Consider the following 26243-nt stretch of genomic DNA (forward strand, 5'->3'; position numbering starts at 1 on the left):
CTACTAAATCATCAACACAACTTATGCAGCAACTTCGGTTTTCCTCAGAAGTCTCCCACCCACATACCAAACAAGCACAATGCTGCTCAATTTATGAGATATAATGAGACTACAGCCAGAGACAGCATGGCTGCCGAATAATCTGATTGACATGTTATTCTGTATCCTAGCAAAAATGTTTTCCTTAGATGAAAAATAAAAGCTTTCCATAATTCATTTCAATGCTTTTACATTCAACTTCCTGTTCTAATAAAAGATCTACCTATCTCTAGTTCACAGTATGTCAAAACCGACTGCCAAAGCACATCACTGCATTCCAAAGAGCAGCAATCAGATGTTTCTGACATGCCTAAGGTAGATTTCTGTATGTGATTACTTCACGTTTTCATAAACCCAGGCATTGTTTAAGCATAAAGTAACAAGTTAGTCTATTCTAATGATGTTGACTTTCTCCTTTACCACGTTTTTCCCCCAAGGAATTTTTAGCAGTAGAAGAGTGTCTCATTACTTGTAGAGTATTTCAGCTCTACTTCTTTTCATAAAAATGCTTGCCCTTACATGGCCCAAAATGCCCATTTTGCTTGCAGAGACAGTTTACATCATTAAAATGAACATTTAATCCATAATATTTTCCTCTAGTCTGTTATGAAATTTAAACCTGCTGAATAAAGTAGTATCACTTTTCCCCCTTTCCTTTTAGTGAGCATAGAATCCTAAAATCTGATTAACCCTTTCAAAACTTAGCCGGTTATTTATCTTGTAGTATAGGCTATATTCCTTTTAATGGTGATTCCCATCAATAAAGCATACTCCCTCTTGGATTGCACAGAAGCTTTATATTTTTCCACATTATTTGATGCAGAGCTTTATTAACACCTAGAGACACTGGTCAAACTCAGTCCCCGTGTAAGCTGATGCAGCTCTAGTGAAGTCAACAGAATACATCTGCTTATGCAAGGTGTGTGTTTGTCCCGTTATAAGTAAACACTGTTTTTATCAGGCAACTACAGTTATATATTTACCTTAACAACTGATTCTGAGGCAAACCTCATAGTGATTTTTGTTCTTGACCATACAGAAAATCTTTCTTGGACAATTTAGCTGTTCTAGAATGTATATTAAAATTGGGTTGCTTCTAATGCAAACTTTAAGGTTTAAAAAAAAAAACAAAACCCTACCCTCTGAAGTCAACACATTGACACTATGTGACTTGCAGGAAAATTATTTGAAAATGTCTATTCACTTTGAACCATGCAGCAGTGAGGATAATCTTTGAAGCTTTACCAGACCATCTTCTTCACCACACAACATAAATGACTCCAATTCGATGTCTATTACCCTCTATTCCAGGCCCATTAAACCTTTCCAAATAGATCTCCTTTATGTCATGAACGTACAGTGAGATTCAAGGCCCTTTTTATCATATAGTTTGGGAGGGCACATACAGCTCTCAAAACACTGTAATTTCAACATTTTAAAACAACAAATTAATCCTGACTTCCTCTATCGCCTCTTGAAGGAAGATTCTGATCTGCTGGGCCTTGATCAGTTTGACATTAAACATTTCCAATTATTGCTAGCCATTAACAGAAAGGAGAAGCAATCAGAACCAGCAGCAATATGTGAACGTGTGAACTTCTTTTCTCCTATTGGAATGAATTACCAGCCACATAAATGGCACATATACATTTTCACACTTCCTTTTACTCTTTCTCTTTGCTTTTCTCCATCCTGATTGAGAGCACAGAGTGTGGTTGCAGGATATTTTTATCTGCTAGCAGAGAGAAAAAGAGGAATTGAATTTTTCAATGAAATGGGTTTATTTGTGACTGATGAGAAAACATTTTGTCAATAAGCTGTGCTACACTGATGGATTTGACGTGCAATGCTTAACTTCCTTCATTATAAGTTAGCAATGTTGTTGTCATCACAGATGAATGTTTTCCTGAATTCTTCAAACAATAAGACTGACATTTTATGGACAATAAATCACCTAATTTTTGAAAAAGAAATAATATACATGGTAAGGCACATTGATCTGGAGGATGAGCCTAAACTCACTGAGGCTTAAAAAACTGGAAAACATCATGAACTAACTTGAGCTATATTAGCTTTTCTGACTTCTTACGTAGCATCTTGGGAACAAATGGCTACAGTATAACGAGATAGCAGAGGGAGCCCAAGGCTGTCATCATTGGTCTCAACACCATGTATTGATGTGGCATTGCATCATCTTGTGGAGACAGGCTGCAGTCCAGGGAAGAAAATGGGGACAAGAGAAAGAAATGTATCTGAACAGGGTTTCCATTATGTCCCTTTAACAGGGCCAGAGCCAGACAAACAAAAGTATGTAGGGTTACCATCCATCCGTATTTCCGCGGACATGTCCGGCTTTTGCATCTCTAAATAACCGTCCGGGAGCAATTGGTAACAAGGTTAAAACGTTCAGGGTTTTTTTCTTCCTCGCCTCGCTCCCTCCCTTCCCTGTGTAACACACAAACCGACCCACCGGGCAGCGTGTTTTGCAAACACGTGGAGCTAGAATGGTAAGGGGAGTCCAGGGGGGGGGGGCAGTCAGGGAGTAGGGAGTGTTGGATGGGTCCCTGGCCTCCACCTGCCACCCCCCTTCTCGTGTCCCCCCCATGATTCCCCCCCCAGCCTGCCTCTCCCTTGTCTGCTTGTACTGCCAGAGCCAGCAGAAACTGCTGTCTGCTGCCCCCAGGTCCTAGTGTCCCCATCCACTAATGGGAAGACAGGCTGCCCTTACCCTGCCCTTCCACCCTAGCCCTGAGCCTCTCCAACGCCCCAAACCCCTCAGCCCAGCCCTCATCCCCCACACCCTAGTCCTCTGCTCCATCCCTGAGCCCCCTCCTGCATCATGAACCGCTCATCCTCAGACCCTCAGCCCTCACCCCTGCATCCCCTTCTATCTCCAAACTCCCTCCCAAACCCCCTCCCCCCTGCCCACACACCCCCTCCTGCTCTCAAACTCCCTCCCAAAGCCTGCACCCCCTCCCTTTGCACCGCCTCCCACCCCCAAACTCCATCCCAGAACCTGCACCCTGCACCCCTCCTGCACCCAAATCCCCAGCCCAGGACCTGCACCCCATACCTCCTCCCCCCTCCCAGAGCCTTAGGCAGGTGGGGGGGGGTTCTGGGCACTACCAAAATTTCTACAACCCTGCCACCCATGCGAGTGGATAAGGATCGGGGCAGTCAGGGGACAGGTAGGGTTCTGGGGGGGGCAGTTAGGATGGGGGGTTCTCAGCAGGGGGCAGTCAGGGAACAAGAAGCAGGGGGGGTTGGTGTGCTGAGAGGGGGGCAGTCAGGGGGTGGGAAGTGTGAGGGAGTGGATGGGGCGGGGGCGGGGCTAGGGAGCGCCCCCCATGTCCTCTTTTTTGATTATGGAAATATGGTAACCCTAAAAGTATAGGCTGGGTTGGGAGAAGAGATGGTGTGCAGAGCTCAGTAGGGTCATGCCTGTGTGCCTCCATCACCCCCGCCCCCAACTGCTACTCATAAATATTGCTATAAAAACAAGATGAGTATTTTTAAACAAATAAAACACTAGGCAAAACAGAGGAATTTGTGGATGAAGGGGGGAGGGCATTTCCCTTGAAAGTTTGAAATACTCAGTCCAATCTCCTGCATTTTAGAAGATTAAGACAATTCAAAGGTAATATTTTATATATTTAAAATATATATACACACACACACACACACACACACACACACATATATATATATATATATATACACACACACACACACACACACACACGCAAAATCATTATGCATTTTATATACTGTGTGTGTCTTTTGCACTGGAAGGTTGGGGAAAGGGAATGAACTGGCTGTGTGGACCATCTCTCTTCTTTTTGAAGATCTCACTTTCACTCTTTCCCTCTAGAGGGAAGGGGCAACTCTCTTTAGCTACAGAGACACTCCTCTTTCAAGCAGGTACTGCTTCTGCTCCATTCACTGGCAGAAATGGCTTGGAATCCCTAATACTCAACAGCATCTCCTATTTGCTGCTCCTACTCCAGATTCACCTGACTCGAGAAATCTCAATTCACCGGCCAGGGAGTAGGGGGGATTCTCCATCTGCTTTTAGCACAGGAGGGAAATAGCTGTTCTCTCACCACGGACTGCCTTGAAGATAAAACCAAAACCTTGACTTTAACATGGTATTCAAAAGGAGAATTCAAGCAGAGAATTGAGCATTATGTAGTCTGTGCACATGAACAGATGTTCTGAATAGAGCTGGTCAGAAAATTTCCAATGGAATGGTTTTCCATTGGAAACTACTGATTTGTCAATACTGACACGTTCCACAAAATTTCGTTCTGAAAAAAAAAAAGTGAATCAAAACTTTTTGATGAGGTCAAAATGAAGTGTTTCAATTTTTTGTTTTGAAATTTACTGTAGATTATAAATTATAATTTTGATTGAAAGGGGCATTTTTCATGGTCTGCTGTTACAGTATCCAGAAGCAAAGAGGAGTCCAAGTGAAGGTTGAGACTGCAGACCATTTTGATGACATGTGGGCAGATGCAACAATGGAAGTTTATAGAAGTGGTGAGACAGCAAAATGTGAATGAAGAACTATAATTTGACCTATTATTGATACACCCACAGTTCCAACTCGGAACCCTCTGGGCTGTGAAGAAGCCAATCACAGGTAGGTTTCTTTCGTTCTTTAATAAAATACTACTGAATGGGAGCAGATCATGATATCCCAAGTAGAAATTCAAAGCTTTCTTGGTTTATGAGTCACGGGAGCAGCAAACCAAGTGTAAATCAGATTGAGCGAATTCAAAGCTTCCACTCCCCTCATCTATGATGATGCACTCAAGTGACTGAAGATCAATTTCAGCACTGCAAAATAGCATTAAATTGGGCATTTCTATAGAAGAAGCAATGTAAGAAGGGGGTAGATTAAGAAAGGAAAGTTTGTTTCAGATGCAACTCAGCTGAAAGATAGGAGGAAAATTAAATACTAGGAATAGACCAGGGGGCATCAGACCAGCATAAATAATTGTGGGGAGATGAGGTGGAAGTGATGAGTCAATGGAAGCCCAAGCCCTCAGCATCTCTGCAAATCAGTCCATGCTATTTGTGGTATAGATTAGGATTAGGAGATCATGAGGAAGGATTATTTTGTGGTTCTCTAAAGCTGCACTAGTGGCTCCCTTAATACATTACTTTCATTTCACTACTATACAAGTGTATACTCTTCCTCTAGAAACCAAAAGTGATCTAAAACATGTTACCAGCTCTGTCAGCTGTAAGTAAGGGACACATGTAGAGCACCCAAAAATGGGTTAAAACTGTTTTACCAGCTACTCAGAGAAAAGACTTTAAATATATAGCTTGGTGTAGACTAATAGTCTTTTTCATTAGGAGAAAAGAACACACACAGAGAACATCTTTCTGCCGTCTGATTAAGCAATGAGCCAATATAGCTGTAAATCTTCCAGAAATTCCCGATGGTTCAACTCAAAAGAGCAATTCTTTACTCTTCTCAGCCCCTATCTTTCATTTTCATACCATCATTGTTTTAACTGTATAAGAAAACTTTTCATCATACTGTTAAAAGAAATAGATTGTGACTGTTTCAGGTTTTTCCTTAGCAACCTTTGTCAATTAACAGGTTTCAGAGTAGCAGCCGTGTTAGTCTGTATCCGCAAAAAGAAGAACAGGAGTACTTGTGGCACCTTAGAGACTAACAAATTTATTAGAGCATAAGCTTTTGTGGACTACAGCCCACTTCTTCGGATGCTTTGTTAGTCTCTAAGGTGCCACAAGTACTCCTGTTCTTCTTTTTTGTCTATTAAGAGATTGCAGTATTTGCACCCATTTCTAACATGATTAAATTGTTAAGGATAAAAATTCAATTATTCAAAACAGCAAACAAAACCTATAATCAGTGTAAACTATTCTTTTCTCTATTATTTCAGTGACTGAAATTTGAACATGTGATTTTTTTTTAACTAAAGTAAAAAGGTCTCTGAATGAAGGACTGAACACTTAAACATGCACTATGCAACTCTCCTTGTTATCAACAGGAGATGCACCTCATTTCCATGGGGCGGATTGGGGCAGAAATGCCCCGTTATAGACAGCACCATGGTAAGTGCAACCAAGTTCTGACACAGTACAGCTCAGACAGGACTTTTCCTGGAAAAATTATCTGTCAACAATGCTGCACAACCATGTTTTAACCAAGACAGGAGTGTTTGAATTTGGCCTAAGATGCTACACAGTTTCATTCACGCTCTGAAGAATCCAGACAAACACACTCTAAATTTTAGGTCCCAAAACACACTGAAAAATCTGAAAAGAAAAATCAGAGGGGAAAGAATGTTTTTGTGCACAGTAGAGTCCAGAAATATAAGATTTTAGCATGATAATGCAGATTTTACACGCCCAGCTTTCATTCCATGAATGAACACAAAAGTCTGTACAGGAAGAACACATTAATAGACTGACTACCTAATAGCTTTTGTTTTAGAAGTTATGAAAGAGTTTTTGAAACGATGTTTAAGATGTTTTTGGTTGTATGGAATATAAATACTTCTTTACTATGTAATTAGGTGGTACTCGCTCTTTGAAGTTGACTGGAAGCTGTTACTAAAACCTAGTTTTGGTGTTTGGAATACAATAGGCCAGGGACTGATTCTGTGGGTACGTCTACACAGCAATTAAACACCTGCAGCGGGTCCGTGTCAGCTGACTTGGGCTTGTGGGGCTGGAAAATTGCTGTGTAGTCATTTAGTCTCGGGCTAGAGCTGAAGCTCTGGAGCCCACGAAGAGGGAGGATCCCAGAGCCCAGGATCCAGCTTGATCCCAAACATCTACACATCAATTTTTAGCCCCATAGCCTGAGCCTCACGAGACCGAGTTAGCTGGCTTGGGCCAGCTGTAGCCATGTTGTGGGTTTTTCATTCCAGTGTAGATATACAGAAATTACACCGGGTAAGTCTTTATTAAAAAAAAAAAAAAAAAAAAAAAAAAGAATTCTGGGCCATGATTCAGCAGTTAAACAAAGGAGCAGGAAATGGGTGTAACATTAGTTGTACACAATTTAATCCAACATGAGATTCTTCTTAAATCTGAAATTGCTTCATTGCAATTTTTTTTGTACAGTTCCCCTTTTTAAAAAAATACCAAAAGTTTTTCTCGTCAGTCATCCCAGTGCCATTCTGCCTCCCCCCCACAAACAACATTCTGAATGGAGCACTTACCAAGTAATAGTGGTAGATTATGGACTATGGGTGAATTTTCTTAGATATATTAACATGCCCACAAATCACTAAAATCTCCTTGTTGTGTGTGTGTGTGTGGGGGGGTTCTAATTGCATACTTGCCTCCACGTTTCTTGGGTCTGTTCAGACTTTTCTCCTCAGTAATGTATCCTATCTAATTCAGCCTGATTTGGCACTTGTTTCTGTTCAATTTTAGGTTATTTCTTTGGCTCACAGAACATTGCACAGTCTCTCATGGTGTTAAGTATTTTCCCCATATCAGCAGATCATCAACAATTACCTAAATCCCACACAGATCCTTAAAGTTCCAAGACACGATGATTTGTTACACTTCAGGTGCTGAGGCAATCATGAACGGAAGTCTCTTAAGCATGTTTCTACCATAAAGGGGAACTAGGAGGGAGTTTAGCACTTCCTTTATTGAGTTGGACCTGGAAAAATCCTTGGCTTTCATTCAAAATGGAAAATAATCATATTTTGAAGCCTAGATATGACCACTCAACTGTTCTCATAGTGTACTGCTCATGTTCATCACCTTATTCAAATCTTTTTGATCTATACAAGTCTTTAACTTGTTTGATTTTAATATGACCACCTGGAATTTGAATTGGATCAATTACTGGATTGTAAAATTACATGTTAAGTTCCGTGTTTACATTATTTCTCAGTGCTAATGGGAATTTACACAATGCATGTATTTTGGTGACATTCTGGGATCTGTATCCATTTGAAGTATAAAATGGTTACACATCTGTTTTGTAACTCCTGTTCTTCAACATGTGTGGCGTGTGTCCATTCCACTTTAGGCATCTGTGTGCCAGTGCCCCAGAGCCAGAGAACTTTTTCCTATAGCAGTACCTGCCAGGACAGCATATGCTGGTGTTACTAGCCAGAAGTATAAGGGGCAGAGCTGCTTCAACACCCCTCAGTTCCTTTGCATCAATAGCCAGTGTTTGTGGAAACTCCGATACAGAAGGGAGGGTCATTGAATGGACATGTGCAATACATCTCAAAGAACAGAAGTTATGAAATAGGTATGTAACTGGTTTTTCTTAGAGTGCTTGCACATGTCCATTCCAGTTTAGGTGACTCAGTAAGCCATTACAGATGGCGGAAGGTATTGGAGTCTATATTAACAAGGACTGTGGTACTACTTCCCAAACATAGCATAATGAGCAGTGAACATATTAACTGAAGACCAAGTGACAGTCCTGAAGTTGTCACTGATGGGACATGAACCAGGGACATGCTGCTTGAGCACTTGTAGAGTGTGCTAAAACTTTAAAGCCTGGTGAACAGAAGCACCAGAACAGACAGTATTGAGAGAAAGTCTGCTGGTGGTGGTACCTTATGTGCCAGTATCAAAGCAGTTGTCATAGTCAGTACCTGTGTGGCTGCAATGGTAGCAGTTACAGACTCCTCCTTCAGAGGGGAGTGTGGTACTGACGGACACATACGTCTCTTGCCAGCACATATGCCTCAGGTGTTATCGGTGCAATCTGCACTAGAGAAGTTGGTGCAGCAGAAGGACAAGGCAATTGAGTCCGTCTCGATGGTACCCCAATGAGGTACTGAAGATGAGAACTCAAATTGCTAGAGTGTGGCACCATAGAGCACCTCTCTGAGGCTACTCTAGCCTCAGAACCCAACTTCTTATGAGAATCTGACCGGTATCTAGCCCTCTAAGATGACGACAACAACTTGTGGTGTGAAGATGCTGAAGTGCTGGACTTCTGATGCTTACCTGGCATAAGGGATAGAGAGCATAGTCTTCTCTCTGGGGGCTGGTCTACAATAACGCTGTAAATTGATTTAAGTTACACAAATTACATAACTAAAGTTGACGTAACTTAGATCAACTTACAGCGGTGTCTACACCACACTATGTCCACAGTAGACACTCTCCCATCGACTTAGCATTTCTTCACCAGACCCGCTAAATCAACATTGCTGCATCAATCACAGCGGTGCCAGTTTAGCCAGTAATGTAGACATGGCCTGGTTCCCTTCATTGTCTGGCAACAGTGGGAAAGTGACATGTCAGAATTCTTGCAAACTGAACAGCTGGGTATATAGGGGGATGCAATGTTGCCTCCATGTTGAAGCCAAACTTCTCCCAGTTTCTTAGTACAGGTTTTAAACATTCTACAAATGGGCACTTATGCCTAACATGTCTCTCACTCAGACACTTCAAGCAACTGGAACGGGATCACCGACTTGCATCAACTTATTGCAACCAGAATAGCATGTGAAGCCTGGAGACTTCAGCATGCCTCGTCTCCAAGCCAAAACTCAATGGAAACAAGAAAACCAAATAGAACGGAAAACGAGTGCCATTATTTAACTAGAACTTCAAAAAAAAAAAAAAAAAAAACAACTATTTACACTATATCTATAATGTATGTAAGGCAAAAAGCATGAGGAATCTGCACTAGCTCAGACAACCAATCATGAGCAGTCATAAGGAAATGAAGGGAGTTAGGGCAGAGCTACCTGATAGGCTAGTAGCAAGAATGAGAGGAGGGCCCACACAACATCCCAACAGGTACCACTATGGGAAAAACTTTTGTCTCCAGTTTGCTGGTGCGCAGACCCCCTAAAGTGGAGTGAACATGTGCAAGCACTCAAAGACTATAATATGAATGTATGCCAGTTTGATAAAGCTCACATTATTTAAAAATGTCCTTTGCATTTAGTTTGGTAGTCCAATTATACACATGTCTAATCATCACTTTTTGCAGACTGTTTTTCATCCAAAACATATATATGGAATTCCTGTTCAACCGTTTCAAATTGTGTGAAATCTAGCCTTATAAAGATATGCAGTGTGATTTTGCCACATAGGCTTATTTTTTGTAATGGCTATTTGAAACAAATATAGTTTTCTTTTAACAGGCAGTCCCCAATCATTATGTATATGATTGCTGTGATTACACTGTATTCCAATTCCACTGAGTATATATTTTGAAATTCATGTTTAGTTCATTTGTTTCCAATACTACAAACCAATCTGTTGTAGAACCTTGCTTGGTGAATTTATTAAAAGAACACAAATAACTCTGTTCTGCCATCATGATCAGAGTTTTGTCTTTCAGCTGAATGGTCATGAATGTATTTCATTTATTTATTATAATTTATTGTACCACACTTCTTATTCTGTACATCTTTGAAGATGTTGTGATTGTCTCCACATATATGGCAAATAAATCTCGTCTCTGCCATTTCTTTACCCTTGTATGCTACCTTTGTATCTTGGTATGCATTTTTAACTGCACATTTCAATTTTTCTACTGCTTCTTAGCACTTTTGTTTGGGAAGCACAGTTTTTACTAGCCCTGTGAACATCAAGTCAATTTCTCACAGCAATCATTCTTTGACACAGTAGCTGCTCATACGACAAATAATTCAGTCTCCATCCCATCCATCCATTAATTGTTCGGTTCATACGACTGTTTTATTAAGTAGTTATGCAACATAAAGATCAATGGTTTCACCCAGCAGCTACTTTCTCTCAAAGAAAATTGCCTTTCCTAAGTAACATGGTTCATAATTTCCTTGATTTTTTAAAAAATATTTATTTGTCTATCAGTCTTCAGTGTCCTTCATGGCCTATTGAAATGAAGTATAGATCTCTGGTGCCTCTGGGCCTGCCTCCTATGGTAATTTGCATGATTCTACCCTCTCAAATTTCTCTTCTATACCAATTGCTCTCAGAAAAGTTTGCAAGAGTTGCAATGACTTCTTCCACTTCTCTATCATGGTTCCTTCCAGAATGAAAAATTAATATGGTTTCATTTTTTCTCTTTTTGTGCAAGATTTATTTTACTTCTGACATTGTCTAGTTAGGATACAAGATGCAAGAATTCTGGAAACTGATCAATCTTTATCTCCTGGCCCTACCAACATGAGTTGGGCCAGGGTTACCCAAGGTCATATAAACAAGAGTCAGTACCTGCTGAGTAGGGGCTACTCTGTTGCATCTGAATAAAAAAAAAAAAATAAGCTCAGAATTCCGTTTAATGCTTTACACTTTTCTGAAAGACAAGACATTTTTTTTACAATCAATATCCACAATATCGTCTATTGCATATGTTTGGCACGTGAATTTTAAAAAAACCCAAACAATTAAAATAGCCATGTATTTACTGTTTCATGTGATAATTGTCATCCAAAAAGAAAAAAAAATTACTAGTGTACATAAAATGAAGCTAAATGAAGAAGCAATGTTAGCAATATCACCATAACCACTTCTTCACCTCATCATATTTCAATGAATCAACTTCATTCTCAATATAGCTAGTTGCAGAGCGAGGGGTCTTAATTTGTGCAAACACCCATACTTCAGCACAAAATAATGCAAACTCCTAGACTTCACTGCCATTGCTACAAAATGTTTATTTGCTCCCTTAATATTTCCAAGTATTTCTCACCAGGTCCCGATGAAAAAATAAATGATAGAAGTGGAAGTCATTCTATTCATTTATTATAATGAAAATACATACTGTTACATATTTCGTTTACCAAAAAAAAAATGTTTCCCCAAGATATATTTAATAAATCTGTTCTGCTTTACTTCTTATCTTTTAAGCAGTGCACAAATGATGCTCAGTGCCTCAACCGGAGACCCTTAGAGCTAAAAACATTAAAGAGCCTTGTTTCTCAGAAAGTGCTGAGCAACACCCTCTGAAAATCAGGCCCCTTTAAGGGGTCTGAAAGGTGGGCACTCAAATACGGGCACTCAAATGACTAGTCATTTCTGAAATTCTTGGCCAAACTTATTTAGCTCAACACATCTGACCATGTGCCTTAATGAAGAATGAGAACTGTCCAGACTGAGTGTGTTAACAAATGGCTTCTTGATACAAAGCTGCATGAGATGTCAGCAACTACTGTGACTATGAAACCAAGCCATTTAATCTATGTGAATAGCTCAAACTAATCAAAGGCCTGTGAACAACTATCCTAAAACTATGAAAAAGACGTAAAAATCACTAAACCAAAGTTCTACTCTACAATGCACACTGAAAACTTCCAACTCTGAACTCTTCATTATTTAAAGGTTAACAGCTAAAATTGTCTGGGTTCAGGAAAAATAAAAACAAAAACAAACCAATTGTCCTAAACCCCTGTAATAAAAAGAGTAGCTTTCTATAAACTAAAAATTATAAAACCCACACAATCCAAGGTGGTGGTCTGCTGTGGACACTGGTGCATCTTCACTTTCTGTTGGTGTTATTTTGTGTCTATCTTTCTGTGCTACCTCCCCGCACACACACTTTATTTTCCACACTGAATTATGGGTGTAATGAGTGACAATTATACTATTTAACATGCCTACAACAAATCATAGGAGATGTTTTCATGGGACTACATACTCCAACGGCATCATTTTTGGAATACAAACATGTCCTGGGCCTACCCTCATCCCACACAGGCTGATTAAGGCTCCCACTGAGGGGGAGCCAATAGTGAAACAAATGTCAGTTGAAATACCTGTGGGTGTTTCTATAGGTTCACTTGTGGCATTGTGCCTATCTGCATTCTCCACCGCAGAATGCTTCCGGGAGATGCTGCAAGTGCAGTGCCCAGCCATAACCACATTTAATGCAGCAGCATCTTTGAAAACTTTTGGGATCCTCTGGTGATACATAACTCCCTAAGTGCCAAGTACTGTTATATGCGACATAAACAAAGGTCACCTAAGGAAACATCTTCTCCCTCTAAGGATGAATAATCATGAAGTTGAATTTTGTTCACTAATGTGTTACTAAGGCATCAAAGTGCTATTATTTGATGACAGTGTAAAAGAGAATGTACCCAACAATGATTAGCATCAGACATAACTCTTGTCAAATATTTGGCATGTCAGTTCATGGCAAACTAATTATGATCAGTGTCAACAGAAGTGCACATTTTATTATCAAGTCATGCCAAATCCTTGTCAAAGTAAAGAGCATATATTTCCTCCAGTTTAGTTTGGCAGACTGAACAAAAACACCGAGGTATGCTAGCCAGATACCAGTCTCTTCCTTTTTAAAATAATCTGAGTGCATCATTTACTAAACTGATGAGATCAAACAAACTCGGCATCAACTTGCCATCATTTGGTTGTACAGTACATGTGGGCTTCATCTGTTTCAAGATCCCTCTCTACTTAAGCCGTCACCCCCACCAAAATAAGTATAAAATATTAGACTATAAAAAGAAGGCTGAAAGTTAAATGAGGGATCTGTGTTAAATCATCTTTTTATCAAACATCTCTATCTTTCTATGGCACAGCACTTTCCTTATGCCTCTCTGTTTATTTCCCATCTTTCATCGTTTAACACAGGGGTTCTCAACCTTTTTCTTTCTGAGGCCTCCCAACATGCAATAAAAACTCTACAGCCCACCTGTGTCATAACACCTGTTTTTCTGCATGTAAAAGCCAGGTCCGACATTAAGGGGTAGGAAGCAGGGCAGTTGCTCGGGCCTCACATCACAGTGTGGGCACCACAAAGCTAAGTTGCCTACAGGCCTCAGCTTCAGACTTGGGTGGTGGGGCCCTGGGCTGCAGTCCCTTGTGGTGGGGCTTTAGCTTTCTGCCCTGGGCCCTAGAGAGTCTAATATCCGCCATGCTTGGTGGCCCCCCTGAAACCTGCTAGCAGCCCCACAGGGGGTCCCAGACCCCTGGTTGAGAACCACTGCTTTAAGAAATACAGATGAAAATAATTTTTTTAAACCCCCCACGTATGTTCATTTAAAAAAAAAAAAAATCACATTTCTGCCAGTTCTGCATTGTTGTGCTTCTTCGAAAGGCAGCTATATAATTAAGGATACTTGTGTGCATAAAGTGATACAGAGGTTTCTATGGTAATTATTCATTTTAATTGAAAATTTTGTAGGTGAAAAAATCTGTTCATGTGCAGCATGTAATTTGCATTTGCTTCCTAAGAATTTTAACTTGCACATGGTGAGTTGTGAATTCATATTTTCTTGGAATAAATGCTCTTCTACAGCCAAAAGTGAAGCTGTACTAGTAGCTTTAACAGCTAGCTGTTACCTGCAGTGGTTCTGTACAACTCTTTGTCCAATGAAAAGTTAGCCAAGGGCTTATTGGGAAAATGAGACTGTTGTCTACATTCATTTTCACACTCACACTTCAAATTAAGGTAGATTAAGAAGAATTAATGAACAAATGGCTATATGTGGTTTTTAAGCCACAGCTTGGAGGAAGGGAGAGCTGGGAAGTAGCGGTAGGGAAAGGGAAGAAGCAGAATGGCTCTGGCCATATCTACATTTGGTTTCCCTAGGAAGACAAGGCCTAAGAGCCAGGGCCGGCTCTAGCGTTTTTGCCACCTCAAGCGTCAGGGGAAAAAAAAAAAAAAAAGCCGCGATCGGCGGCACTTTGGTGGCAGCTCTACAGCCGCTGCTTCATTCTTCAGCAGCAATTCGGTGGCAGGTCCTTCCCTCCGAGAGGGACTGAGGGACCCACCACCAAATTGCTGCTGGAGAGCCACATGTACCGCCCCTTTCAGTTGGCCGCCCCAAGCACCTGCTTGCTGCGCTGGTGCCTGGAGCCAGCCCTGCTAAGAGCACTGAAGGAGCAGCCACTGCTGTTGGTCTCTCCCTGTCCTGAAACTTTGGTGCCAAGTCTAAACTAGGAAAATAGGTTATGTTTTAAAGCATGTTAGTTCACACCTCTTAACTAACATGGATTTCACTAGCTGACAAGTCCTGTTTAAAAACAGGTAAAGTTATGTTTTGTTGTTGTTGTGTTTTTTTTTTTTTAAATTAGCTGGTCCTGATCATAGAATCATAGAATATCAGGGTTGGAAGAGACCACAGGAGGTCATCTAGTCCAATCCCCTGCTCAAAGCCAGACCAATACCAACTAAATCATCCCAGCCAGGGCTTTGTCAAACTGGATCTTAAAAACCTCTAAGGATGGAGATTCCACCACCTCCGTAAGTAAGCAATTCCAGTGCTTCACCACCCCCCTAGTGAAATAACAAAGAGTCTGGTGGTACCTTAAAGACTAACAGACTTGGGCATAAGCTTTCATGGGTAAAAACCTCACTTCTTCAGATGCATGGAGTGAAAGTTACAGATGCAGGCATTATATACTGACACATGGAGCGAAGGGAGTTACTTCGCAAGTGGAGAACCAGTGTTGACAGAGCCAATTCAATCAGGGTGGATGTAGTCCACTCCCAATAATAGATGAGGAGGTGTCAATTCCAGGAGAGGAAAAGCTGCTTCTGTAATGAGCCAGCCACTCCCAGTCCCTATTCAAACCCAGATTAATGGTGTTAAATTTGCAAATTAATTTTAGTTCTGCTGTTTCTCTTTGAAGTCTGTTTCTGAAGTTTTTTTGTTCAATAATAGTGACTTCTAAATCTGTAATAGAATGACCAAGGAGATTGAAGTGTTCACTTACTGGCTTTTGTACATTACCATTCCTGATGTCCGATTTGTGTCCATTTATTCTTTTGCGGAGGGACTGTCCGGTTTGACCAATGTACATGGCAGAGGGGCATTGCTGGCACATGATGGCATATATAACACTAGTAGATGTGCAGGTGAATGATCCCTTGACGGTGTGGCTGATGTAGTTGGGTCCTCTGATGGTGTCGCCAGAGTAGATATGGGGACAGAGTAGGCAACAAGGTTTGCTACAGGGATTGGTTCCTGGGTTGGTGTTTCTGTGGTGTGGTGTGTAGTTGCTGGTGAGTATTTGCTTCAGGTTGGGGGTTGTCTGTCTAAGCGAGGACTGGTCTGCCTCCCAAGGTCTGTGAGAGTGAAGGATCATTTTCCAGGATAGGTTGTAGATCGTGGATAATGCGCTGGAGAGGTTTTAGCTGGGGGCTGTATGTGATGGCCAGTGGTGTTCTGTTATTGTCCTTGTTGGGCCTGTCCTGTAGTAGGTGATTTCTGGGTACCCGTCTTGCTCTGTCAATCTGTTTCCTCACTTCCCCAGGTAGGTATTGTAGTTTTACAAATGCTTGATAAAGATCTTGCAGGTGTTTGTCTCTGTTTGAGGGGTTGGAGCAAATTTGGTTGTATCTTAGGGCTTGGCTGTAGACAATGGATCGTGTGATGGGTCTTGGATGGAAGCTGGAGGCATGTAGGTACGTATAGCGGTCAGTAGGTTTCCGGTATAGGGTGGTGTTTATGTGACCATCACTTATTTGCACTGTAGTGTCCAGGAAGTGGATCTCTTGTGTGGACTGGTCCAGGCTGAGGTTGATGGTGGGGTGGAAATTGTTGAAGTCCAGGTGGAATTCTTCAAGGGCCTCCTTTCTGTGGGTCCATATGATGAAGATGTCATCAATGTAGCGCAAGTAGAGGAGGGACACTACGGGACAAGAGCTGAGGAAGCGTTGTTCTAAGTCAGCCATAAAAATGTTGGCATACTGTGGGGCCATGCAGGTACCCATAGCAGTGCCACTGACTTGAAGGTATAAGTTGTCCCCAAATCTGAAGTGGTTGTGGGTGAGGACAAAGTCACAAAGCTCAGCCACCAGGCATGCTGTGGCCTCATCAGGGATACTGTTCCTGACAGCTTGTATTCCATCCTCATGTGGAATATTGGTGTAAAGTGCTTCTACATCCATGGTGGCCAGGATGGTGTTTTCAGGAAGAACACCAATGCATTGTAGTTTCCTCAGGAAGTCGGTGGTGTCTCGAAGATAGCTGGGAGTGCTGGTAGCGTAGGGTCTGAGGAGAGAGTCCAAATAGCCAGATAATCCTGCTGTAAGAGTGCCAATGCCTGAGATGATGGGGCATCCAGGGTTTCCGGGTTTATGGATCTTGGGTGGCAGATAGAATACCCCTGGTCGGGGTTCTGGGGGGGTGTCCATGTAGATTTGTTCCCGTACTGTAGCTGGGAATTTCTTGAGCAGATGGTGTAGTTTCTTTTGGTATTGCTCAGTGGGATCAGAGGATAGTGGCCTGTAGAATGTGGTCTTGGAGAGCTGCCTGGCAGCCTCCTGTTCATAATCCGACCTGTTCATTATGATGACAGCACCTCCTTTGTCAGCCCCTTTGATGATAATGTCAGAGTTGTTTCTGAGGCTGTGGATGGCATTGCTTTCTGTACCGCTGAGGTTAGGGGACAAGTGATGTTGTTTGTCCACAATTTCAGCCTGTGCACGTCTGCGGAAGCACTCTATGTAGAGGTCAAGTCTGTCATTTTGACCGTCAGGAGGAGTCCACGCAGAGTTCTTCTTCTTGTAGTGTTGGTAGGAGGGTTCCTGTGGGTCAGTGCACGGTTCGGTGGTGCGTTGAAAATATTCCTTGAGTCGGAGACGATGAAAGTAGGCTTCTAGATCACCGCAGAAATAGGGTTTCCTAATATCCAACCTAGACCTTCCTCACTGCACCTTGAGACCATTGCTTCTTGTTCTGTCATCTGCCACTACTGAGAACAGCCGAGCTCCATCTTCTTTGGAACCCGCCTTCAGGTAGTTGAAAGCAGCTATCAAATCCCCCCTCATTCTTCTCTTCTGCAGACTAAATAACCCCAGTTCCCTCAGCCTCTCCTTGTAAATCATGTGCCCCAGCCCCCTAATCATTTTTGTTGCCCTCCGCTGGACTCTCTCCAATTTGTCCACATCCCTTCTGTAGTAGGGGGACCAAAACTGGACACAGTACTCCAGGTGTGGCCTCACAAGTGCCGAATAGAGGGGAATAATCACTTCCCTCGATCTGCTGGCAATGCTCCTATTAATACAGCCCAATATGTCATTGGCTTTTGGTAACAAGGGCACAATGCTGACTCATATCCAACTTCTCCTCCACTGTAATCTCCATGTCCTTTTCTGCAGAACTGCTGCATAGCCAGTTGGTCCCCAGCCTGTAGTGGTGCATGGGCTTCTTCCTTCCTAAGAGCAGAACTCTGCACTTGTCCTTGTTGAATCTCATCAGATTTCTTTTGGCCCAATCCTCCAATTTGTCTACGTCACTCTGGACCCTATCCCTACCCTTCAACATATCTACTTCTCCCGCTAGCTTAGTGTCATCTACAAACTTGCTGAGGGTGCAATTCATCCCATCATCCAGATCATTAATGAAGATGTTGAACAAAAATCAGCCCCAGGACTGACCCCTGGGGCACTCCGCTTGATACCGGCTGCCAACTAGACATCGAGCCATTGATCACTACCTGTTGGGCCCGACAATCTAGCCAGCTTTCTATCCACTTTATATTCCATTTATCCAGCCCATACTTCTTTAACTTGCTGGCAAGAATACTATGGGAGACCATATCAAAAGCTTTGCTAATGACAAGATATATCACATCCACCGCTTTCCCCATCATCCTAGCAGTGGATCAGTTTTCCTAATCTAGATGTGTCTTACAGTTTTAGGACATAAAGAAGGAAAAGGCTTATTGGATCTCTCCCCCCCTACCCCCCGCTTCACTCTTTGTATATCCAGATTGGGTTAATCACACTCTAGTCTCAAATTTGTAACAAATATTTTATCTAATCCAAGCCATGAAACTCTAAAAACAAAAACCTGATATATTCATTCACATACATTAAACAGATTAAAGTAGGTCATTGTTTTTCCTGAAAGAAAAATCTATTCATAATTTTCTATTCCTTTTAATTTTATATAGGCACACCATCAAACATTTCTCAAGCTAAAATATTACTTGTGTAACTAATTTTATTCATAAATATTTAAATCAGTTGAGTTTAAAGCATCCTTGTACACAAAAACCTTCCTGTGTGTCAACTATATATATATATGGGCAATTGATATTAATGGACAGTATTTGCTTTTACTTTAGAGTAATTTCAGGTGTGGGTTAAGTTTTGATATGCATCTATGACATGAAAGGAAAATGCGATTAATATCTTTGGTGTTCTGGTTGCAAACAATGAATAGGTTATAATTCATAAATGAGTAAATAATAATGTGACTTTTTACTGAAGCTTCTAACCAAAAATATTGGACAATTTTACCAACATGAGTTATTTACATCTCACAAAACCCATGCAAGGAAGGTATCCATTATTAGTCCCATTTTTCTAATTGAAAAATGAAGACATCTGTTATGTGACTTGACCAAAGACACAGGAAAGTGAGGTACAAGGACAAGTCAAGTTAAAAACAGAATCCCAGTCTCTAATGTTTTTCCATGTTTTGTTTATAGGCATATAGCATGTAGGCAATAGCACCACATCTAAATTATTCTAGAATGAGAGAGACTCGAGCAGAGAAGACCAACTTTAATGATACGTTCAGATTTGAAGAGACAACTGCATGAAAACTAATTATCAGCATTTCTTTGAGATCAAACTGCCTGCTTATTCAGTCACAAAGTTTGGAAGCCTCCCCGTGCTTGTCTATATGACCACTTATTTTGCTGAAAGCTCGTGTGTAAATCTACTCCATGCTAGCCTGCCACACACTAACTCTCCAGGTGGACCCAGCTGTCGTGCACTAAATATTTCTCAGTCAGTTTTGACTATCACACTTTGAAATGGGAGTAGATTAAAGCACATTAGGGAACATTTAGCGTGTGTCAGTGGAACCCACATCATTACTTAGTGAGCAACACAGTAATGTGGGGTAGATTCACCCCAGCTTGCCACAAACTAGGGTGACCAGATGTCCCGATTTTATAGGGACAGCACCGATTTTGGGGTCTTTTTCTTATATAGGTTCCTATTACACCTCACCTCCTGTCCTGATTTTTCACATTTGCTGTCTGGTCACCTTACCTAGGTGTTCATTTACACAAGCCCTGAATAATAGTACCATTAGGTGAATCCAATAATGTTACCATCTCCTCCCATCCAGTCCCATTGTCGTAACCAAGTAGGTAATGCTTCTTCTCAAATACCTCACTGATTTAGTTCACAAAAATAGACTATATTTACATTAAACATGTCTTTTTTATCATCAGAAATTGTCTTTGGGTCAGAGCCTGGCTCTAGGTCCCTCTGTACCTCCATCTTGTAGTTCTAGTTTTTGCAAACATTAGGGCCTTCATGAAGAACAGCATCGTGGAGAGGGCATTTCAGACCTCCTCATCCACGGGGAACTTTTCTGCTTCTATTGCATACTGTTTACGTCAGCTTACTCTCCTGCTGCTGTACACACCAGCCATGTATTTGATACTCATCTGGCTCCCATCTATGGAAGTACCTGAGCATCTTCCAAGTATTTAAAAACAGAAATAACAATGGCACTCTCTCTCTTCCTCCCAACCAACAGAAGAAATAGCTTGATTAGTTTGTGGGTGTGTGTGGCGTGATGGTGCATCATTTATTGATGGAATGTTAAGTCAAGGGCATGTATTATTTTTAATTTAATTCTGAATGTGGAGGGGTCTGTGGTCATTCTGATCTCCTGTGGGAGTGAGCTTCATAGATCCAACTCCTATAAGAGTTGTTTGTCTGTCTCCACCTATTCTTTTTCACTGATTTTATGGGTCTGATAAACACCAACTGTACCAGGAGGTTTACATAGCTATGAAGGGAGAGAGATGTGTCATGCAGCTAGGGCCAAAACCAGTGGAGAACTCTGAATGTCTGGGCACTGGAATCAATGGATGAAGCTGAGCTACTGCACCTAAGAGTAAGCTCTCTGTGCCTAAATGGACACAAATGAAGTGCCTATAAGAAGAGAGAGCTCTGAGTCAGACTTCTGCTTCAACACTGGCTTCAGGATGGACTTAATGCGGTCTCTGAGGGATACCCTTCTAAGCTTTCAGAGCTAGAGTTCCAGCCTAGCAATACAAGACCCAAAAGGAAGACATCTTTCCTTTAGGTATAAGTGGAAGCACACAGACAGAGCTGTTGATTTAAGCTGTGAAACCATTATTTGAGTTGGAAGAAGTGGGGAGAGAGTGGCAATGACTTCTGCACGGCATTTTATCCTGATGCTCACTTCCCCCAGCATTATAGTCAAGAATGGGATTATCACATGAACAGGATGCAATGCCTTATAAATGTAAAATAATCGAATATGCATGCTTTAAGGACCAGGCATACTTCTGGATCATTTTAGCAGTTTTCCTGTGTAACAGATGCACAGTAATTCCTCTGCAAATAAATCTGCACATATTCCTCAGAGTCTAAGGACAGAGTTTAAAGTTCAATGAAAACCGCAGTTCTTTAAGTTTTCTTTAACCTACTGTGTCTTCTGTAGAGAATACAAATTGCTCACAAATACTTACTATGCAACAAACCACTCAAATGTTACTGCTGCACTTCTTTTAAAATGTCATTAAATGTATAGAAGTTCTCGATATTGGGTTTCACCTACAAAAGAGCTCAAACCCACTACTTTTACTAATGCAGGTATTCCTTACTTACACAAAATCAGTGGGATTACTCACATGAGTAAGGGTTGCAGGATTGGGTTTTAGGAATATTAACACACGGCAAACCCTTCATTATGTATCTTTAATCCAACATTCAGAACATACTTGAGACTCAAAGGAAATTGCAAATCCAATGATTACACATTAACAAATAGTTACACAAAGGAAAAAGGAACCATTTCAGTATCTTAATTAGATTCTGTTTTGCCTATTATATTTAGTAGCAATGAAACTTATTCAGTTTGAAAATATTTTGATTGCAGGTTCTGTAGATATAATACAACTGCTTTTCAAATCTGCTTTTAATCAAGTACACAGATCCACCCAAAACCTGCTCTTCAACCTTTATCCCGCAAGATGCTAAGCACCTTTGCAATCATACAGCAAAACACTTAATCAGTACTTAACTTTAAGCTCCTAAGTACTCCCATTTGCTGGACATGGGCCAGAGTGCTCAGCATCTTGCAGAACCGAGTCCTCACTGAAGGATTAAATATAAACTCGATCAAGCTTCGCTACTGCTGGAGCCAACATCAAGGTTATTGCAGTTCTTAAGCCAAATAGAGATTTTACGAAATTTAGCTCTGTTAATTCTCAAATGTTTTTATGTATGAAATCGAAGGGCATTCCCTTGTTAACATTTTATCGCATTTCTTGGCTTATTCAGGTCAGGTAGATGCACAAATCTTGGCAGCAAACCCTATTAAATAAGCAATATTTGTCTTATGAAAAGGAATAGAAATTGTTCCAATTTTTTTCATCTGGGTAGACCACCACCACAACCTATGGATCATGTAATTAGTAAAGCTCAGGCAGTAAATATAAAAGTGAACTAATTAGTTGTTTGGCTGAATAACCATTTGATGGTAACTGCACACTAATTGTTTAAAAACAAAACAAACAAACAAAATCCAATAAACTTGAGCCAAATACTAGCTATCCTTCCACCACTAACTACCATAGACAAGATTTGGTGCTTTCAGGCTACTACATCCCCTCTGCACACAGCCCTCCTTAACCCGCCCTTTGAAATACATCTAAACAAGGATTTCCAGTTCAGCTTGCAATAATCATGAAAAATGTTGTTCTTTTCCTCCAACCTCTTAATGTAGGCAATGAAAATCATGTAAGAAATCAAGATATACATTACAATAATAACTTCAATCAAAGAGAGAGTTAGAAACAAACTCTGTATATTTAATCAAAAATTATAAGTTAAGTACTCTTTAGAAAAAAGAACAGGAGTACTTGTGGCACCTTAGAGACTAACAAAACTCTGTACTCTTTAGAGTTTATGCCTAGCAAACAGAAATATTTAATATTTAACATAAATACAGTTACATTTTAAAACAGTTTTGGAATAAATGAATGATCTGTCTCATTTAAGATATTTATTATCATGAAATATTTCAAAATTATTAAAGAAAATATATTCACCTTTCTTGTCATCGAAGTACAGAGTCTGTTGAGCTGGATTTGACCACTGGAGGGAGGTGTTATCATTTTGATCAACCCTGCAGGTCAAATTTGCTGTTCCCCCTTCAACAACTGTAACATTCTGTGTGAGTGGAAATTGCCCTTGGCTGCCTGAAGGGGATTAAAGAAAATAAAAACAAAATATCCCGATTACATGAAAGTTATAGAACAGAATTTATTACATTAACCTCTCACAGCCTGCACAGTCTGAATTTGATGTAATAGTCTTACCAAAAGGCGGAAAAAAGATATATCAAAAATATGTTCTCTGTATCAGAGAGATAGCCAGGTTAAATTTAAGAGCTGCAGATTATTTAATATTCATTATCTTCTAGGAAGTATCCTACAATCCTTATCCCTCCCTATTCGGACACACAAACTGAAAACCATGCCCACAGATGCTTCAATGTATTATATATGGTTCTTATTATGAAGAACATGGTTAAATGTACCTAAAAACCTAGACTATTTATAACATCTGCTAAAAGCAGAAAATATATATAAAACAACAACAAAAAAACACCCCCTATGAAACTCTCTTTTGAAATCAACAGAGAATTTTTTTTTAAAGCCAGAAAGATAGGGTAGCTTACAATTTTTTTGGGGGGGGTAATTATCTTGATGCTTTTGTTTGCCAGTTTTGGCATTTTGTTTAAGAACAAGTGTGGTGTAAGGAAGTATCACCTGAACTTGTTTGGGGATAGACTTGATGCAATCACATCTCTATTATGATTTTATCCCAAAATGTTATAGAGCACATTAAGAATTTGCTGAAAAAAAGCTGTCCAAAATACCTCTTATACACACTTCCAGTTACATATTTATTATAAAGAGCAATTTTGTGAAATCAGCACATACTTTGTTATATAATGGACAAAGAAGACACAAAGAGGAACTGTAACAAAACAGGAGTTACAGTTTTTAATGTGTATGTGGGGAAAGCTTACAAGTAAAATATACTACTTGTTCTGCTAGAACCACTGGCATAAAGATTCTTATAATGGAGAAGTACAACACGTAGCTAGGCACTGAAGAGTATGAAAAACCTGAAGTGGAAAATATCCTTACAGTCCTATGTAACAAATAGACAAGTTCACGCTTATGTCATACTATTATATCAAACATATTAACTGTCAATATACCAGTAGTTATACCAAATGCCCACAGATCTGGCATAAAAAACTTTAAGATAAGTATTATATTTTAGTGGCACTCATAGAACTCTGCCCAAATAAACAAGGGGTTGGGGTTTAGCCTATACAGAAGGCAAAAATTATTAAAAACAAGTGCAATTATGCAACTATGCAAAGAAACCATGAATAAATGATAGACACACACTATTGTTTGACTTGGTTATAGTGACAAGACAGAATCCAGGGCAAGTTTTGATGGCTGTGCAGTAGCTTATGCAAAATAAGTTTGGTTATGTTACTCCAGTTCCTGCGAGGCAGGCACCCACAAAAAACATTACCGCAGCTGGCAGCCTTGTTGGCAGTCTCGGAAAAAGTGCCAAAAACCTTGAAGACTAACTAGCCTCTCACAACTACACGTAGACCATCCAGTTCTGGGTTGGAATAAACTGGAGATCACTGAGTAAGCTTTCTGCTGCTGTAGAAAAAACAGAAGCAGTATCCTTCACACTCAATTTACATTAAAATACTTTATTGCCTAAATTTTTGTATTCTGAACAAAATAAATTAGCAGCAGTTGCAGGAAAAGTCATCTCAATAAATAAAATCAAATGAACTCAACACAGTTTTAATTCGTCTATTAAAACAAAAATGTTTCCTTGGCATGAGACTACAGTAGCTGAAGGAAACATAGGATGAAAGAGTGGAGGAAACATAGGATGAAAGAAATTTGAGCAAACATTATTGAAGCAAAAACTGTACATTCTGTGTCAACCATCACTTTTATACACTAAATTATGCAGATTAACCTGGAAAAAAAAAACACCTTTATATTTAATGGGATGGAATATTTATGGTAAGTAGAATATAGGGAATATTGGAAATATTATAACTAGTTTAACCACTGCAAACAAACACCCATTGTATTTGACATTTCTTGAAACACATACATCAAGAATACCCACTGAATGAAAAATCACAATGAAGAAAAAATTAGAAAACTTGTCATTTTTCCATCACTTCTCCCCTTTCCAATCCCAATGTTTCAAGGAACCTCACAGCAATTCTTATTGCTTAAATTCAAGTTTTAAAAATCCAGAAAGGCACACACGGCATACTATTACTTCGACTAAATTACAGTAGGCTTTCCAAACAAATAACCTTCTAGTGCACAAGTTCTGGCTCAGTAGTTGTATAGGCTAAAACATTTTTGCATACAGAAGAAGTAAGTTTGAACTACTTTAATACCATTAACACAAGTAGCTGGTTCCAGAGAGGACTGCAGTGAAATCCATCAGGCACATTGGAGAAAGAACAGGAAAAATAGTTTAAACAAGTGCTCTACAAGCAACTGTTCTAGAAAAATTGCTCAAGACCCTAACTACCATAAGAAAGTTTCATATACTGTGTTCATGGAGGGATCAATCCTGCAAGATGTTGAGCATGCTGGCCCTGATACAGCAAAGCACTTAAACATGTGATTAATTTTAGGCATCTGAACAGTTCCATTAAAGTCAGCAGTACTTAAAATTAAGCATGGATTGGGGCCATAGTGCTAAGCATCTTGCAGGATTGAGCCGTCAATTATCTAAACGAGTACTAAATCCTAAAGAAGTCTTCTTCTAGATAAAAGTAGTTTTCGTAACCCAGAGAAGCTAGCAGCAAATTACAACAGTACTGTTGAAGTCCTCTCTTTTAGGGGGCAAAAACAAACACTGTAGTCCTGTGGAATTACTCCAGGCCTGAGACTTTGGAGACTAGATATATATTCCAAACTCACCCTTTGACTTACTATATGACTTCAGGCAAGTAATTTTACCTCTCTGTACCTTCTTACATGATCTACAAAAAGGAACATTGATGATTATTCATCTTACAAAATGCTTTGGGATCACCAGATGTTCTGTACTGTGTACATGCAGAACATTATTTTGATTTGACAGATGTATGTGTTCCCAATTTCTCTCCTCAGATTTCAGTACTTCCTGCTGGTAAGATGGAACACAGAAATACACAAGTTGAAAAACACTGAGATACCAGAATACT

The 26243-nt window shown here is 40.2% G+C and overlaps 1 protein-coding gene across 6 annotated transcripts in view; it reads right to left on the bottom strand.

Moving 5' to 3' along the window:
- The window catches only part of CADM2 (cell adhesion molecule 2), a 516203-nt gene that overhangs the window by 222805 nt on the left and 267155 nt on the right, over positions 1–26243 (bottom strand). For all 6 annotated transcript variants that reach the window (XM_054046941.1, XM_054046929.1, XM_054046910.1 and 3 more), the window contains one exon: positions 23029–23178. Coding sequence is in view for 4 of the 6 variants with exons in the window: in XM_054046929.1 (XP_053902904.1) it covers positions 23029–23178 (150 nt within the window). In the remaining 2 variants the exon portion in view is untranslated. The remainder of the gene's footprint in view (positions 1–23028; positions 23179–26243) is intronic.

Source organism: Malaclemys terrapin, chromosome 1 (genome assembly GCF_027887155.1).
Source record: "Malaclemys terrapin pileata isolate rMalTer1 chromosome 1, rMalTer1.hap1, whole genome shotgun sequence".
NCBI lineage: Eukaryota > Metazoa > Chordata > Testudines > Emydidae > Malaclemys > Malaclemys terrapin.